The sequence below is a fragment of the Phalaenopsis equestris genome, unplaced genomic scaffold (assembly GCF_001263595.1).
Source record: "Phalaenopsis equestris unplaced genomic scaffold, ASM126359v1 Scaffold000873, whole genome shotgun sequence".
Lineage (NCBI taxonomy): Eukaryota > Viridiplantae > Streptophyta > Magnoliopsida > Asparagales > Orchidaceae > Phalaenopsis > Phalaenopsis equestris.
In genome coordinates, this window is record NW_018165313.1 from 1,966,163 (window position 1) to 1,984,773 (window position 18,611).

General features: G+C 32.6%; 1 protein-coding gene across 1 annotated transcript; it reads right to left on the reverse strand.

Moving 5' to 3' along the window:
• Positions 1-559: 559 nt before the first annotated feature.
• Positions 560-14,928, reverse strand: LOC110031991 (biotin carboxyl carrier protein of acetyl-CoA carboxylase, chloroplastic-like). Its single transcript, XM_020735470.1, is given in 8 exon segments — positions 560-788; positions 879-944; positions 3,940-4,011; positions 4,278-4,380; positions 4,382-4,579; positions 5,579-5,733; positions 8,326-8,373; positions 14,539-14,928. Coding segments are annotated over 8 exon segments (771 nt in total). The 5' UTR covers positions 14,644-14,928; the 3' UTR covers positions 560-764.
• Positions 14,929-18,611: the final 3,683 nt, after the last annotated feature.

The following is an 18,611-nucleotide window of genomic DNA, read 5'->3' on the forward strand; positions in this document are numbered from 1 at the left end:
AACACCATAATTTGCACGCCCTGCGCATGAAAATAACATGACTACAGAGCTTCGATATATACCTAAAAATAATCCTCTCAGTTCCTTACGAATGTTCCATAATTAAATTGGCCATATCAAATGAATCCAAATATCGGTCTCAAATAATCATGAACATTCAAATTATGTGTTAATGAATAGACATATATAAAGCTACAATCATATATACAGAAATTATTTAAGGTCCATTTGAGATTGTTGAATCCTTCTATAAGATGTATCTCACACCAAAACTTTCATATTTACACGTATAACACTTTACCTATACATGAAAAGACAAATTTGGCTATTAAAATGGGCAATTAACGCTATATTTGATGTTCGCATGTGCCGCTTTAGATTCATTTATAGAACAATATCTAGAGCAGACATAACATGAATAAAAAGATTAAATATAACTTAGTTAATCTCATTTTCACAAAATTAAAACCATTAACAAAGTCTTCTCACAAGTCCCAGCTCACTAGTAATAATACTTACATGACAAAACTTAATGCATCAAAGCCATCAGAACTGGAAAGAAGCGGCGAAGAAGAAAGTAGAAGATATCTAAAATACATAACATAGATCCATCATACACAGAAGAAAGCTACAGAAATTCATTAAAATTTCATTTGCAGCAATGAGAGCTTCATCCATTATATGATTAACTGTGAAACAAATTAAAAGGTTTCTGGAAAATTTTGTTCTGAGCTACTGTTTCTGTTCCATCCATTTCTTCTGCTTCAGGGTGCGATAATAAGCAATGGCTGGAATATGTTTTGTAAGGTTACAATTGGTAAGGCATTTGAGGAAGAAGAAGAAGAGTGGGGATAAGAGGGTATGAGAATGAGGCATACCGTGTCGACACTGACGGCCTTTCCGTCCTCTGCAAGTATCTCTACAACTGTTCCAGATTGGTCAGCCTGTCGGATTAAAAAGATTGACAATGATGAACAATTTTGGATTCAAGATGTGGAACAATTTGAATGCTTTAGAAGGCTTAAAATCAATATATGTATATGCATAATATGTGTATATGCATGCATATGTATAAAGTGTCATATTTTGATGCAAATTTGTGTTCGCCTCGTAAAATGGCAAATGACAAGCATTTGAGTTGGGCTGGTTTTGGAGCCATTAGTCTTCATAATTTTAATTTTTTTACGTGTTTTGTTCGAATTTCTTGCTCGAATTTAAACTTTAGTCTTAACATTTATTATACTCCGGAAGTCGAAGTTCTACTTATTTCATTTCATTACATGCCTCTCCCCTTTGGATTCTTCCAACAACTTGGTGAACCTGGAGCCCACTTCCCTCGTCTTCCTCCTTCCTCTCTTTGGCACATTTCAGTTCATCACAAATGCCGGCAACCGACAGGAAAATTTTCTCCCATTCTCACTAGTTTTTTGTTCACCCTATCAATGTGGCAAACCACTGCAATTCTAGCACATCACTCCCCCTCCCATTTCCTAGCCATCTATGTTGAATCTCTTAATATTTTTTTAAATAAAAATTAACCACTTAAATAATTCATTACGCCCATTGTGGTGAATTATTTTGAAGTACCTTCACTCCTACCATCTCTCCTCGCAGGCAGGTCAAAGCCTACAACCTTCCAAACTCGACAGCCATTTGAGGTCTACTGTTGCTGATGATATCCAACTTAGAAAGCGGTTGCCTTGTACCTTTGTCGAGCTTTGCTTGCTTTTAAAAACTACATTGATGTCTTCACATATTGCTCAAGATCTATAGTCTCTGTTCATTATTCCTGAGATACAAAGAGACTGTTTATACTGTATTCATTTTATTCCTGAGATAAAGAATGATTATTTTAACGTATTGTAATGACTCATATTCCTGTGTTACAATAAGAGAATACTGCAATACATCATAAATTTGCTAATTTCTGCAATTATTCTTCTACCGGCATTAATATCATTCTCTCTGTCATTTTAGGTTAGCCACTGAGACTCACTTAAATAGATAAATCTGCCCAGGTATTAAGGGGTAACTCACAAGAAGTACAAGAAAGCACAAGGTAAACTGGTTAGAAATTTAAAAATAAAAAAATAATTAAAAAAAACAAAGATTTATTTTCTTACCCTACTCACCAATTTTTTTCTCTCCTAAACATCATTTGTCATACCAGCTAAAGATAAGAGGGAGGATTAGAAGCAAACAAGGATAAGCATTTAAGCAGTATAGCTAAAATTTTATCATTTTTCCAATTTTCATGCTACAATTGGCATTTTCTATTTATTGACAATAAATTCTACTAAAAATAACTTGAATTTCAAGTTATCACGAGGAGTCAAAAAATATAATCCCTTTTTTATTAATTTTGTATTCATTTCATGGGAATTTGGATGACAATTAAATTAAATTCCCCCTTCTCTCTCTCTCTCTTCTTTGGTCACCCAACTCTCCCACTCTTTCTCTATCTATTAGTCTTTCGTTGGTCATCATCTCTCTAACCTCGTTCTCTCACAAATCCCTCGCTTTCTCTCTGTTCAGATACAATGAAAAATTGATTCCTATCAAGGTAATAAATAATAACAAAGCATGCAAGAAAAAAAAATGGGAAATCTATATAAAAAAAAAAGATATGCTTTGTATTTCTCTATTTAATCCGCCAGTTTTCATTAATCTCTTGATAGCCTTCTCATAATTACCATGCCCGCTTTTAGTCTCTTATATCCTCAATCCTAATTGACTAAGCCGTACAACAACAGTCCTACTAATGTTTTAAGCTTGAAGCTTTGAAGGTTTCATCGACACACATCCACAACTTAAAGGCCTGATAGTACACACATTATTCCTATTTGACTGATCCCTACAAGAACAGTCCTACTCATGGTTGAAGCTTCTAAGGTTTCATCGGCCCAAATCCACAACTTGAAGGCCTGATAATATACACATAATTTCTCACAATATCTTAAGGCTTTACAACTAAGCTATATCCCCATTACCTTTATGTGTTGACAAGATAATTATAGTTAACTCAATTTCATTATGAAAGCATAAAATTTTGGATCAACTTTTAACAGATCTCATAAACACCTTCTAGTAATCACCATAATCTCTCTTAGTCTTTTACATATCCTAAACCCTAGTTGATTGAGTCCATTAAAACAGCCATAATCATGGTTGAAGCTTGTAAAATACTATCAACCAAGCCCAAAATTAAAGAGGCCTGCCTATCTGCACATCATTCCACACAAGATAATAATATTTTAAAGCTAAACTACATCACTTTCACCTCTTTCGGTTGAAAGAAGGATTATCATTAGCCCAATTTCAATCCAAAAAGAACAATGTTTTATATCAACTTTTATGCAATCCAAATCAGACCGAAGATAAGCTGGACCTAACCTGATTATCCCTGAAAGTAGACTAGTCATCAACAATTGAAGGTGTGTTCTGATTCAAATTTACAATTAAGAGCACAATCATTTACACAAAAAAGATACGTCACTGTACCCAGAAAATCTTTTAAATAACATGGAGCGGTTTTAATATATTTCAGCAACTATAAATGCTTATTATAGGTTGCACAACTTAAAGTCAGTGTCTAATAAATCATAATGCAAGATCATTAGGTTAACATGGTATGAAAATATAAAACCAAGTTAAGGCTTTCAACATTATTAAGAACAATAGGCCAAGAATGATGCTCTCATAAAAATCTACCGGTTTCAGAAACACTTGAACAAGTTTAAAATAATTACAACTCAATCATTATGCTTCTCTAAAGATTCTACAGGTTAGTTAATTGTACTGTGTAGGATACAACTTTTAAGAAGCTAGACATGCTGAGATTATGTTAGGTGTTCATTGTAATTTAGGATTTCTTAGTTGCATAACTCATGAAAAAAAAATAAGAAAGAAGTTGACACAGTTTTCAGTAGGCTGACTTACCTCGATCTCATTCATTAATTTCATAGCCTCAATAATGCAAACAACCTGCCCCTTCTTGACCTTATCTCCAACCTGGATAGCAAAACAAGCATCAGCTGGCTATTTTATGAACTATCAAGGGACTCATACCTATATTTGTGAGTGCAATCTCAATATGCAAGCCATAAAAAATAAACAAAATATAAGCACAATAATTAGTACAAAACTATAACTTAAATTACAACTGCATATATACATGCAAATGAATATTTTAATTATCAAGAAGATGAGTAGATGGAATTTTCTTGAACTTGGAAGTAACAAAGTGTTTACTAATAGAATAGCATCCATGTATCAACCTTGACAAAAGCCGGTTCACCAGGTGCTGGGCTACGGTAAAATGTTCCAGCCATGGGACATTTTAGCACAGGAAGTGAGGACTTGCTGCTCTTTGCAGGAGGAAGATGCTGATGGAGGAGGAGCTGATGGAACAGGAGTGGCTTGGGAGACCTGGGGTTGTGTTGGAAACGCACCTTGCGGAGGCTGCATCATGACGACAGGAGCAGGTGCTAGCTGTTGTATGGCCTCTTTTTTTCTAATTATAAGCTCGCAATCCTTCTGTTTCAGTTGAAGTTCTGTGATATCTCTTGAATCCACAAGCCTGATAAGAGAAGAAAGCTCATATGAATGGTAGAAGTAAAATCTACCTCAAACTTTTATTTCATTGCTGTATTTGGATTATCTTGGTGGACTAAACAAGTATTAGAAGAACACTCTTATGCAACTTCCAACATCTTATAGAATATTTGGTGCTTATGCTTAAGACAGCTGTTGTTCTTAGAAAACTTAGACATTTATTAGGTTGGTAAAGAGAACGAGCACTGTCGTCTGGTGTAACAAACCCAATCTGGCCATGAATGTATTGGGCTTTTACAACATATCAGGACAGTGATCATAAGAGCCAACTTGGCCTCAGTCAATAGCTTCGATGGGTCAGTTTGGACAAGGACAACTAAATTTGACCAAAGACAAGTACGAAGCATGTGTTTTACATTGGTCAAACCTAAACCAACCCAATTTAAACTGTGGATCAGGTGGAAAACTTTGGTCCAGCCATCATGCAAAACTTAGAATCCCAAAATTTGGTCATACCCAATCCACCATGCCTGTCTAGTTTTTTGTGGGTGCACCCATTTGAAGTCGTGCTTCATAGAAAAATTAAAACATACAAAAAAAATGTGAGTTACACTAACTGCATGTTCTTACAGTTCAAATTTTAACTGGTTTTGACATCAAAATGTAGAAATGTATGGAAACTACTGCCTAGTTTCCTCCAAGTCTGACTTGAAATGAAACCCATCACATTTAGCAGTGTTATTCTAAGAACTTTCACCATTTAATTAACACCTCCAATAATTTGCATATCATAGATTATTTTGTCAACATTTCTGATCCATATAGGAATAAGTTTATAGGACTTGTACATGTGCCCTAAAAAGTTTACGTATGAACATTTCTTTCTATTTTCTTACAGTATTACACTGTAATGTGATGTGTTAGAATATTTGAATAAATGAAAAAAATGGCCAGAAATATTCTTGTTAAAAGATCAACAGAATCCTTGCTAGTTTGCCATGAAAAAATACAAATGCAGTCTTACTTGACGAGATTTGAAACCTCCAACATGAATGCTGATATCGCAGAATCTGATATAGCAGATTCATCTTCTGCCTTGTCATCATTGTCCTTTGGTGAATGAATTTCTGACTTGGCAGCTGCCAGAGGCAACGAATTTGAAGAACCATCGACAGTAACCTTACAATTTGTCAACATTCCCAAGTAAAACAAATTGAGAAATATATGAAATACAACTACTACACGTACGAGCATGACTTTGGATATGAATAGCATTAAAGGACTCATAAAGCTAACCTCTACGGAGCATTGTATTTGGTCAAATGTGCTCTAATAGACCTCATCAAACACATCATCTTACATGTCTTACAATTGATATCTTTTAAACTTCTTTGACATTGTATGGCCGCCCCGTGAAAAATCTTTAACAGGTATTGAACATATACCGAAAAAGAACAATACCTCCGTATGTTTCAATTGCTATAGTATGTTAAATATAATTCAATCCAATAAAAAAATAAGAAAAATAAATTTTTCGATTGTTGATATGTTTAATTTAGGCATCTATCATAGCTCTGAAGATTGTGAGTTTTTATATCCAATAATGTAAAACTAATAAATTTACACACACAAACAGAAGCATGTAAATCTATATAAAAATATCGAGACGGATATTTCTCCATTCAAGAAAAGTGTCTTTTCTTAATTTATGACTTGATATAAAATCAAAACTCTTTTTCTGTTCAGCACCATCAAAACTAGTAGCATACCCTAGTTCAATAACTTCTTAAGATGACAAGATCATCAATGACAACAACATAACACAACAACAACGAGCCTTTATCCCACTAAGTGGGGTCGCTACATGAATCGTTTTTCTCCACTGTGTCATATAGAGTGTCATATTTTCATTTTATTTAATAATTTAAGATCATTTTTTATACAAAATGCCTTGGTCTTTTTAGATATGTTTCTAACTTTCTTAACATAAGTAGAATCTAAAACATCTACTATCCCATTTAGGACAACTCTCTCTAATCTTATCCGCCACTAGAGCTACACCAACCCTTTCACGAATATATTTGTTTCGCATTTTGTCTCTGAGGGTGTGTTTAGGGTGGTGGTGTCATGCCACACAGCATTTTTTTCTGCTTGGCAAAACTGCGACTTATCTGCTTTTTCAAAAACCTACAGTTGAAAGTTGTGTTTTGTCATCGGACCTGACTAAGTGTGGTAGCTGCTAAAAAGCTGCGGTCTAAATTTTTCAAAAAAATAAAAAATATATAATAGCCACCACAGCTTTTAAATAGCAGTTTCTTCTGCAGTAACTTCACTGCTGCTTCTTCAAACAACTTCAGCTGCCCCAAACAGACCCTAAGTGTAAAATCACTCATCCACCTAAGCACTTATCTCAACAACACTCAAATTTGTTTAATGCTCTCTTTTATAGGCTAACATTTTGCGCCATAAAGCAATGTAATTCTCGACGCCATCTTATAAAATTTTCCTTTAATTATATGCAGTACTTTTCTATAACACAATAGATCAATGCATTCTTCCACTTCAACCATCCGGCTTGAATTATACAAATAGAATCCCCATCTATTTAATGCTTCTCTTTTATAGGCCAACATTTTGCGCCATAAAGCATTGCAAGTCTCGCCGCCTCTTATAAAATTTTCCTTTAATTATGTGCAGTACTTTTCTACAATAGGCCCAATGCATTCTTCCACTTCAACCATCTAACTTGAATTCTTCTAATAACATCCCTGTTTATATCACTATCATTTTGAATAATAGACCACCCGAGATATCTATAACATTTACCACTTTTAATGATTTGAATGCCCATTGTTACAACTCTACCACTAGATCTAGTACTACTAAAATTACATTTAATGCTTTCCGTTTTAGATCTACTCGAACGAAGGCATTTAGACTCTAAGGTAGACCTCCACAATTCAAGTTTTTCCTGAACACTTCTATAGTCATATCCATAAGAAGGATCTTATCAGCAAAAAGCATACACCAAGGTACATCGTTATGTAAATGACCGATAAGAGCATCCATAACTGAAACAAAAAGATACGGGCCTAAAATCATTCCCTATGTAATCCAACTGAAATAGAAAAATACTTGGTCAATCCTCCTTCTATTCAAACACAAATAATAGCTCTAGTATGCATACCTTTAATGGCTTGAATATAAATCATATCAACACAATTCTTTGCTAGAACTCTTCAAAGAACTTCTATTGGAATCGTAACATAAGTTTTTTCCAAATCAATAAAAATCATATGTAGAGCCTCCTTACTATATGTACTTTTCCATCAAATATCTCAATAAATGCATAGCTTCCAAAGTAGACTTTCCTAGCATAAATCCAAACTGAATATGAGAAATCTTTGTATCCTGTCTTAACCTATGAGTTAATAAATGACTATGATTGCATTGAAAAAATTGAGGATATCAAGGTGTGCAGTTTTTCGAATGGTTTATGATATTAAACCCACATTTGATGATTTTAATTCATGAAATGCATCAACAAAACTAAAACTTATGAAGTGAAATGCTCTACAAATAGCTAAATCTTAAAAAAATAGTGAAATTAAATATGTAACTTATATGCCCTTGATAAAATTTATGAGTGTGATCTTGAGTTTGAAAATCAAGGAGATTATAGAGAAGAAAAAAATTGGACAAACCAAAAGAGCTGGGTCAAGACAAATGCTGATAGATATGATCGAGCATAATTTAAAAATAGATTGCTACCTCATGAGCCTTGGCCATCAAACCATGGAACTTTCTGTCTTTAGGCCCCTGAAAGAAAAGAAAACTGATTAGTAGCGAGATAAGGAAAACATGAAGAGAGAAAAAAAAAGAGGAGAAATATACAAATTATATGCCTTGTTTGAGTGCGAAGAACTAATATCTGGCTCTTGCTTTGTACAAAGCATCTCAATGTTCAAAGGAAAAATATCAAAGCAACAATAACATCAAAGGTTTAGTTTACTATGACTATGCCATAGCTTCAGATCTATTTTAGCTTTTTTTTTCATAGGCTATAAAATTATCTAGGAAGAAACAAACAGATCTTTTTTTTTTCTTTTTTGAAAGAAAAATACTAAATTCATCATGATTTGATTATTTTTCTTTGGATAAATTAGGCTCTATTTCCCAAAAAAAAAAAGTTAATTTTTTTTCTTTTTGGTAATGACTGAAAAACTCAAATTTATTTGCACTTCTGCTTGAAAAGGACTTGAAAAGCCAAATAGATTGCATGTTTTTTTTATCTTTTCTTTTTGGAGAAAATGATTGCCTCGCTTTTATTCTATGTTTTTAATAAGATAACTTGCAACTACAATTCCTCATTAGTGACAACGAAAAGGTGTATTTTATCGATTCTATTACAAAAGACATAATTAGCCCAACATATCAGCAGTTACATCAAACATTGAACCTAATAGAAGAATCTGATTTACAATTTATAAACGAGTAGTTGAATATATTTGAAATAAAAACAGTAAGGATATGAATAGAAGCCAAGCTAATTAATGTCACTGTACTAAAAAAGAAACCTCAGAAGATCAAAATCAGTTGTGCAAGTTAAATGCAAAATCAAAACGTGCCTCCTTCATGACTTCCTCGCTTCCAACGTCCATGTCAACTCTGTTGAAAGGACTTAGTTGGATCTACAAGAGGTTTCTCCCTAAAGATTGATCAGCCTCCCAGGTACTATCTTAGATTATGAGGGAACAACAGTGAGTAGAGGTCAAAAGAGCTTGAAATGAATGATAAGGCTTGTATTGGAATTTATTAATAGCCCTCGGTCAGGGGCTACATATGAAGAGCCAACAGGGCTTGTTGAAGAGCTAAACTGCATACTTCATTCTAAAACGTTCTTCCTATGAGAAATTCATAGAACTGACATCAATTGAATAGTTTGACTTAGGCTAAATTGAAATGAGCCAATTGATCAACAGGTTCAAGACATGGAATTCTTCCATGTGGAAGGCTTTCTTTGATTGGAGGGAGATATCGGCCTTCACTAGGTGCACTTGCATAACCAGTTAAGGTTGCCACCATTATCTAGGACATAGCAAAATTGACGTGGGCTCCTTGGGCGGTGGCTGTTGGCTTTATCCTTTTGTAATTATTTTGCCATCATAGGTGCAGATTTAAATAATGAATGTTGGATAAATGTTGGCTGCAGTTTCAGGTAGTAAATTTTGAATTCAAGGGATCCAGTTTTTTCCTTCTTCTGCAGGTTTTATTGCTGCATGCTTTAGCTTTCCTTGGTCATTGAGATTTCTTATTGTTTATCGAAGAAACCTGTTTGACAGATAAGTTTGGGATTTAAATTATGTCACAGGTTTGCTGGTTTGTTCTGATGAGGATGGAATATTTGGGAGGTTTCAAATTTTGCATCAATTAGTTTTGAGATAAATATATATTTGAAATGGTTGATGCCAAACATATCTACTTGCCCAAGGAAGTCCATAAATATTTATTTTGTGGATGTAATGAGGGAACTTGGGCCTGAATAAAATTTATTTTTTAATTTCAATTTTTTAGTGCAGGCTATATATTTGATTCATTCAAGGGTGACTATACAATTTAGGAAATTCATTTCATTGTATCAACATAAGCATGATTTTTCTTACTACGTATTGTTGTTTCTTGATTATTTTATCTTATATTACTTGATATTGATTTGCTTTGTACTTTTTATTTTGATTAAAGTAAGGTCCATAGAAAATTAAAATTGTTAAAATTAATTTATTTTCTCGTTGTTTTTTATTTTAATTTCTTGATGAATTCTTGAATTAATTTGATCATTCATCATCAATTGATTTTAAATTCTAGCAGTGCATGCTTATGTTTAAATAGGTTGTTGAACTAATAGGTAACTTGAGAAATGTGAAACGTCAAATTTCCTTTACATGAAATCATATTATGCATCATATTAGTAAAATTAGAAAATTTGGACCACGTCCTCGTACATAAAATTGATATTAGAGCTTTAAATTGCGTTATCATGCCAATTTGAGCAGTGCTAATAATCAGAGTAACTAAAAATAAAAAATAGATGAAATTTTAACAGATTTATAAAATCAATTAATTGACTTATTGAAGAAGCAAAACAACTGTATCGAATTAATATGGTTAAAACATGAATAGGTATTTTAAAAACAAATTAAATTCATGCATGTGGACCGGAAGTAAATTCCATACAAAATGATGACCCAATTCAAAGTCAGCATTTGCCAGCGATATAGAAATAATCTTGATAAAAAATTTAAAGTTTTCAACAATGATACTTATGAAAATACTAATATCAAATTTTAGACGGATGATAAGCAAAGTTAAAATTTAAGGGTCCACCTAAGACGATAAAATTGATCCTAAAGCTTTTAATAATGGATTATTAAATATGGATAACTTATTTGAAAAGCAAACCATGTCTAATATTTGGGGAATGTTAGGTGAGATTTGTGAAAATGAAATTAATTGGTCAAACGAAAAATTATTCAACGACGATTGAAAGACAGAGAAAAAGCTTGGGAAAAAAATCCCCTACCACATAGGTCAAAATGGAAGAACTTCCAATAGAAAAATATGTCATTAACCTTTGCTTGATGGATTTAATTCTTAAGACAATGGATCAAAACCATTATTGAATATATGAACAAATTTGAGGAACTATAATCAGGTTCAGTGATCACTGAAGATTTTAATACCAAGCTCTCTAAGTGTATATAGTTTGAGACGTGATATTAAGAGAGGAGTGGCACATAATCACATTGATCAAGGTATTCATCTCAATTTGTAATAGATTTCAACAAATATTAAAATTTCATGTATTTAGATTTATTACATATTAAAATTTCATGTGTTTAAGCAATCAAGTTCAGTTCATGGCAACAACAACAACAATCAAGGATAGTAACACTGCAATCAATATGAAAACAACGGGAAAATCAATTACATCTGTATCTAGGTCTAAGAATCTGCCAATGAATGTTTTAAAGGCCATCAAATTAATTATTATGCTGATAAGTGTCCAAGTAAGAACTGGCATGTAGATGTGGAGGAGAAAGAAAAAGAGATTAATTATTTTATTAATGTTCAAGGGTTTGATAAAGAAATTAGTGAAAATAATGATCCTTCAAATGTTAAAATCTTTAAATATCATCCATTTGCATCTTACTTACTCCTAATGCTGAATTCAATTAGAAGAGGACTTTTAAAAATCATTACAAACAGGATATGCCTCACAAGCTTCGATTTGACAGTAAAATGATATGAATGTTGTATTTACTATAGTGAACTGCATGAATTGAAAGCATGAACCACATTTACAATCATATAAAGTTGCTTTGGTAGATAAAACTGCTAGATAAAATTGCTATGTTTGCATCTCGGAGATGTCTAGTTCCAATTCAAAAAGATAACTATGTTGTTGGTGGATTTCAAAGATGCCTTACTTCCTAGCGAGACTTATGAAATGCTAAAATTTTAAGTTGAATTTGACCAAGCTGGGCAAATTTGATAGAAATTGTGTATATTTTCGTCAAAAGCAAAACTTAATTATTTTTCTTTTACAAGTTAGCCTTTTTTTATTTGTTATTTCTATAATTAATATCATGCAGTGAACAAAGCCAAAAATAGAGATGTAGTTCAATTTGATACCTTTACATTAGTTCATATGGTTTAGCGTGGTTTCAATTTTAATTCAATTTAGGCTAAAGATCAATTCATCGAAGTTGAATTTTTTTCAAGCCAGTCATATTGATGTGGTTTTGAAATGGTAGTCAAAGGTGGTTATTATTGGTTTTATCCTTTGGGAATCACATGTTAAGGTCTAATTAAAGAATATTTGATGTGTTGATTGTGATTTCAAGCGGTGGAATTTGGATTGAGGATTTCAATTTTTATTTCTATAGCCTTCTGCATATTTTGTTTTGTTTCCCATGACTTCCATTTTCTAAGGGGTTTATGAGCGCACTTAGTTGAGAATGACTTTTGGAATTAAAAATTTGTTGATCATAGGCTCGTTGGGTTGCTCAGTTTTGATTGGATTTTCATGAGGTTTCAAATTGCACATAAATCAGTTGGGGGATTAGTTTTAATTTAAATCAGGATGATCCCACGTCAACCATATCTAGTATTAAAAATTTTTCAAAGGTAAATGATTAGGGAACTAAATTTAAATACAATTTTCTTTTCAACTATATTTTGTGAGTGCATGTTGGATGTGTGATTCCTTCGAGTAAAATACAAGTACAGCCATCTAATTTGAAAGGAAGTTCTCCTTGTACTTACATAAGGTCTAATTTTCTTATTTTAATATTCTAGTTCCTTGCCCATTTCATCTTACAATATATGTACTGAATCATTTAATCATTTGTTGATGATAATGTTTCCAAAAAAGATTTAAAGTAGAGAGCTTTGGTGTAATTTTTTACAAATAAGATAGTAAAAAAACAAATAAAACAAGTGTATATCTAGAGAAATGAAAAATAATTTTAAAAAAAATGGAAGATAAAAAACTTGCAATTAGTAGAACTAAAATTGATTATAAAATATGAAATTTAGTGAGTGTGATATTAAAAATTATCAATCAATATTGTAAGAAAACGAAGTTATAGATGTTAAAACTAAGTTGATGGCTGTATTTGTATGTTAAAACTATTATAAAGAAAAAATGAGAATATAGATGAAGATATAATTTTTAGTATTAGGATTGGTTATTTAAATGTTAAAATGAAAATAATTGAATTAAGAACATTATGTGATAAAAGGATATCATGGAGATATAAAGGCGAGTTTTGTAAAATTAAAACAAAGTTGGAGGTGTATTGATTACAATGCTATGAAAGTATATGTGCATGTGTGTGTGTGCGTGCGTGAGTGGTTAAATTGTGTGTGGTGAAAATGTGAATGTTCGGATGACCATGTAACAACACTGAAAAGGATAAATGGTTTGCAATTCTACGACAAAGGATATAAAGTGCACCTATTAGACAGGACTATAAAATTAGTGTCAAATTATTAGCAGCATAAAGAATCTACTTAAGATAACATTGATAGAAGTTCAAAGTGATTTATGAAAAAAGTGTGGATTTAAATCTTTAGAAAACACCTGACAATAACAAATAGAAAATGATAACTCTAAAGATGATCCTAAAAATTAAGATTAGGCTAGCAATGCTGGTAATGGAGTGACTCTTATAAGGAAATTTTTTTTGAAGAAATGAGTTTGGCATCATGAAAAAAAAAAGGAAAATCATTTGCTACTAACTAGTATATGATTAGCAATGATAATTAATGTTCGATAGTATGAAATAAGTGAATATACTGTTAAACTAAACATTAATATTCTAACGATATGTCTGATAAGCAAATTATTCCATCATATAAAAAGGAATGATAGTCTGAAAGGTAAATTGATAAAACTAGCCTTATTATAATCATTTAGGCTAAATTCTACCAAATCGTACCAATCACACGTAATCCGATAAGTCCCACCTAACCTACCTAGATCAAACCAAAAAATGATAGTGCCAGAAGTCTACTGGGATTAAGATCTCAAACCAAACAGGCACATACGTGTAAGCCTCAGCAAAGTCATCAATGCTCAATTTGACTCAATTCCTCAATTCCTCATACCTCATCGCAAACACAATTACAAGACACCGAAATAAAAAAAATAAAAATTCCAAGCAAAACCAACCATCAGCTGGCCTACAATTTGAACAACAAACCACACCAATTTTACAAAACAAAATTTTATTCAAATCCATCGATTATCTCCGAGTAAATCAAGAACATTCCGCATAACATCCCAACAAAGATCCTCTCTAAATTTGCAAATCCCTAGCCAAAAGATTCAATTTCCGATAGACTAAACAAACCAGCAGAAATTCCGCCCAAAAAACCGAAAAATAAAATGTAAAATAAAGGCAAGGATTCACGATCGACCTGTAGCCGAACCCTGGAATGGGAAACACCCGCCACCCCGCGAGACCTGCCGATTCGGAGTACAGACGGGAATTTAGGGCACGGGGCGGAGATGTACGAAGCCATTGCCGCGTGGTCCGAGATCACTAGCGGAAACTAAGAGGCAGCGAGGAAGCGAGATCGGAGAAGGAGAAACCAAAAGGGTAGAAGGCGGAGATATTGACGAGAGAGTGAACACTTTAATGCGGGATCTCTGCAGACGATGGGTAAGATCTCCCCACTCAGCTTCGATGGCGACGGAACCGAAAATGTACCCTCCTGACACACAGGAGAGGAGAAGAAGGCTTCAGCTCTTAACCCTCCTCGGCATTTCCGCCTGAAGGTAATGTCACATGATGGACACGTGCCTGACAGCGGTTGTTTGCTGTAGGGCTGTAAATGAACAAACTTCCATGAATAGAATGAATGAATGAATTTAACTGGCTTGGTTAAAATATTTAATCATATTTATTTAAATTAGTATATAAATAAATTTATTATAAATTGTTATTATTAATATTATTATTTTAATATGCTGATTTGTTTTTATTGTATTATATTATTTGATTGAAAAAAATATATATTATTCACTAATAAAGGCTATTTTATTTCCTTGGCAAAAAAATTATTATTATTTATTTGTAAAATCATTTAATAGTACTTATTTGAAATAATTAAAATAAAAAATTGCCTCATTTTTTCAAACAATTTATAATTAGAATGAAAAAAAAAAATTTTTTTTTTTACTTAATATTATATATGTTCACCCAAAAAAAAAAAAAAATTACATATAAAAATTTTGAATTACATTACTTTTAAAATAAATCTACTAACATTTAAGCTCATTTATTTATATTTTATTTTTGGATATTCTGATACAATTTTTTATTCCCTATAAATATTATGTGACTTTAATAATTAAAAAAATAAAATTCATAACACATTCTTATAATTATGCTAGTAAATATCTAATTGTTTAATTATATTAATATAATTTGAACTGTTTATATTTAATAGTACAATATAATATTAGCTGATAATTTATATATGTAAATGCACAAGAATTATGTTGTATGTTTATTGTCGCTCCAACTTAGAATCTATACATTTGATGCTAGCATCTATTATGTAGACCTCTAAGTTAGATTTCTACTATTCTCTTTAACAATGTATTCATATCAAATGCACAAAATGAGTGGATTCCATGATGTTATGTACCTTTTCTATCATAATGTTAGCATTATAAGTTTTTGAATAAAGCATGCAATGCTAAATATCTTTATCTTGTGGACTAAAGTACAAGTTCATACACAATCAACAAATTTTCATAATCAAGAACAAAACTCGAGGCGTAGCACAAATCCAGAGAGAATTTATTTAGTAAAGAATTTTCAAATTTTGATTAAAAATCATTTAAAACTTTGATTTCAACTTATAGTCAAACTGACCCTCTCGATGAGATGAACACAAAGTTGGTATAATACAAATCATATCAAGTCCAAATTGAGTCGTTAAACCATTTTTTGAAGTTTCTGGTGCTCAATCAGAAGGTCAAACAATTTCCAAATCTGACAAACTTGAAATCATGCTGAGAATCTCGATGAGACGAACCCAACGAGTCCAAGATCATACAATTCTGACACAATTAAAGTACTTAAATGTCAGTAAAATTCTATTTGATCGATATAATCTCTCTGGGACGTCCGATGAAGTGGTCCAGCTTAATTGCCAAGAAGACTCTCATAGACTATATAAAGAGTATATTGCCCTCTTCATGATACGGAACCATGATTTAAGCATGGAGGAGGATCTAGAAGAGAAGGAGCCAAAATCCATTGCTCTACTTCGAAGATCTATTAAACGCTTTTCGTTATTACCAGTGTTGACCACCGTCGACTACAACTTGTTAGTTGCCGCCAACCATTGTCGGTCGCCCTTAACTCGATGCAATGAAACACCTTAATTATTGAACAACGACCAATATTGTAAAGTAACAAAACACTCTATGGAGTAGCATCCAATAGTGCAGAATAACGAAGCACCATGCAGAGAAGTATCCAATATAGTTAGGTAGTGCTTCCTCTTAAACAACACATAGCAACTCACTTCGAGGATGGTGTACTGAAGTTTCGGCAACTACAACCACTCTCGACTGTTGTGCAACTGGTCACGAACACTGTAACTGTGTGGAATTTTTTGTCTACAAGAAAGGGGTATGTTCCTATACTCATCAAGTTCTAGTCGATTATCTTTGATTGGGTCAATCCCCATGATTTTTTCTCTCTTTTCGGGTTTTCCACGTAAAAAAAATCTATTTTCTCTATTGATACTTTTATTCTATCAATGTGTGTTGTATTTTCGTAAAATGTTGTGATGATAATTCATTTCTCTACAGCCACGAATTCTCCAACACGCTTCACAAGTAATTGATAATAACATAGAATAATTTACCTAACATTTCATAAAAACTTACTTTCATACCATTTACCATTTTATAATAAGATTACTTCAAATTTAATAATAAAAAAATACATCTTTTAATAAACAATGCCTTCAAGTTTCCAACATTTATGTCATTAGATGATGTACCATCTAACATAACTGTAATGATTTTATATTATTTCTTAAAACTATATTGAAGCAAATATTTAGAAATAGCCACATATTCATAGACTTGTTAAGTGAGGAATCTAAATCATTAAAACTAATAACCTTATATTAAATTTTCCTATCAGCAATATATGTTTAAACTCAAATAACTAATTGTTCTATTTGTTACAACAATCACTACTTAATAGAACTCTCTCTACTAACTTCAATTATTTTCAGGTTTCTCTTTCTTGACTTCAAATACCTTCATGCACTCTTCCCCTTAAAGAACCCATGATTTAAGATAGTTAAGGGTTTAATGATTTTATCAAAATATTAATCACAAAGTGTTGGATGATTATGAATGAATATTAATTATTTTAGTAGTTACATATTTCGAAGAGGCATATAAGAAGAAATTAAGTCGTCTCTTCAATATTCTTGATAATTGGGTGAAGTCGTCGAGTTTCTATACAAAGTTACTTGCTTTTTTTTTAGATTGTAAGTTTCATGGTTTAAGTTATTGGTCTTTTGGATGAAGTTATTGGCTCAATTAGAGGAATAATGCCGACAAGCAACTTCGAAAGTTTGTTTGAGGATGTTGCAATTAGTATGTTTGAACTTGTGTGGGTTTGTTTTAACAAATAATGAGGCAAATATTGCCCAATCATAATAAATTTCTGTTGATCTTGTTGGGTTAATGACTTTGGCAACATTACAACCACTTGACTAGTTCGAGTTAGTTTCAATGAATTACTTTGAACCATGTCTTTGAGTCATCGAGACAATTCTTCGTATCAGTTGTTTGATCAACCGAGAATGTGTTAAATTATTGATTTTGAGAATGCACAAACATTGTTTATAAGATAAGTGTTGTAATGAATCTCAATTATTAGGCTAGATAGACCCAGTCTACAAGGGGAGGCCCCTTCTATTATAAATAGAAGGGGTGGCTTGTAGGGGAGGGTTGAGGGGAAAGGAATCAAGGAGTGAGAATTACGAGGAAGTAGAGAAGAAAGGGAGAGACTTTAAGGATTGAGGGGAGAATCTTGGGGATCTAAGGTCGAGGTTATTCGAGAGAGAGATCGTGGCAAGATGGGAGCTTAGTGAGATCTTGGGTCGAGGTGAGTCGAGAGAGAGATCTGGAGCTTATTCCTCAATGGTGTAGAAGCCTTGTAATTCTTCTTTATTATCTTAGTGGATTTGGTTGATTCTCTCCCGTGGATGTAGGTCCGAAGGACTGAAACACGTAAATCCTCTTGTTTGCTTGTGTTCCTGTGTTTGCATCTTCTTTCTCACTCCTTGGTCTACGTCCACGGGAGGGAATCAATCAAATAGTTCACTAAGGCAAAAAGAAATGGAGAATACATAGCTTTTACATAGAGATGAGCCCTCATCTTCCTTCTATGACCTCCCTCTCAAGCGACACCTTGATACAAGGCCTCAAGATGCTCTCCTCCTCTCTA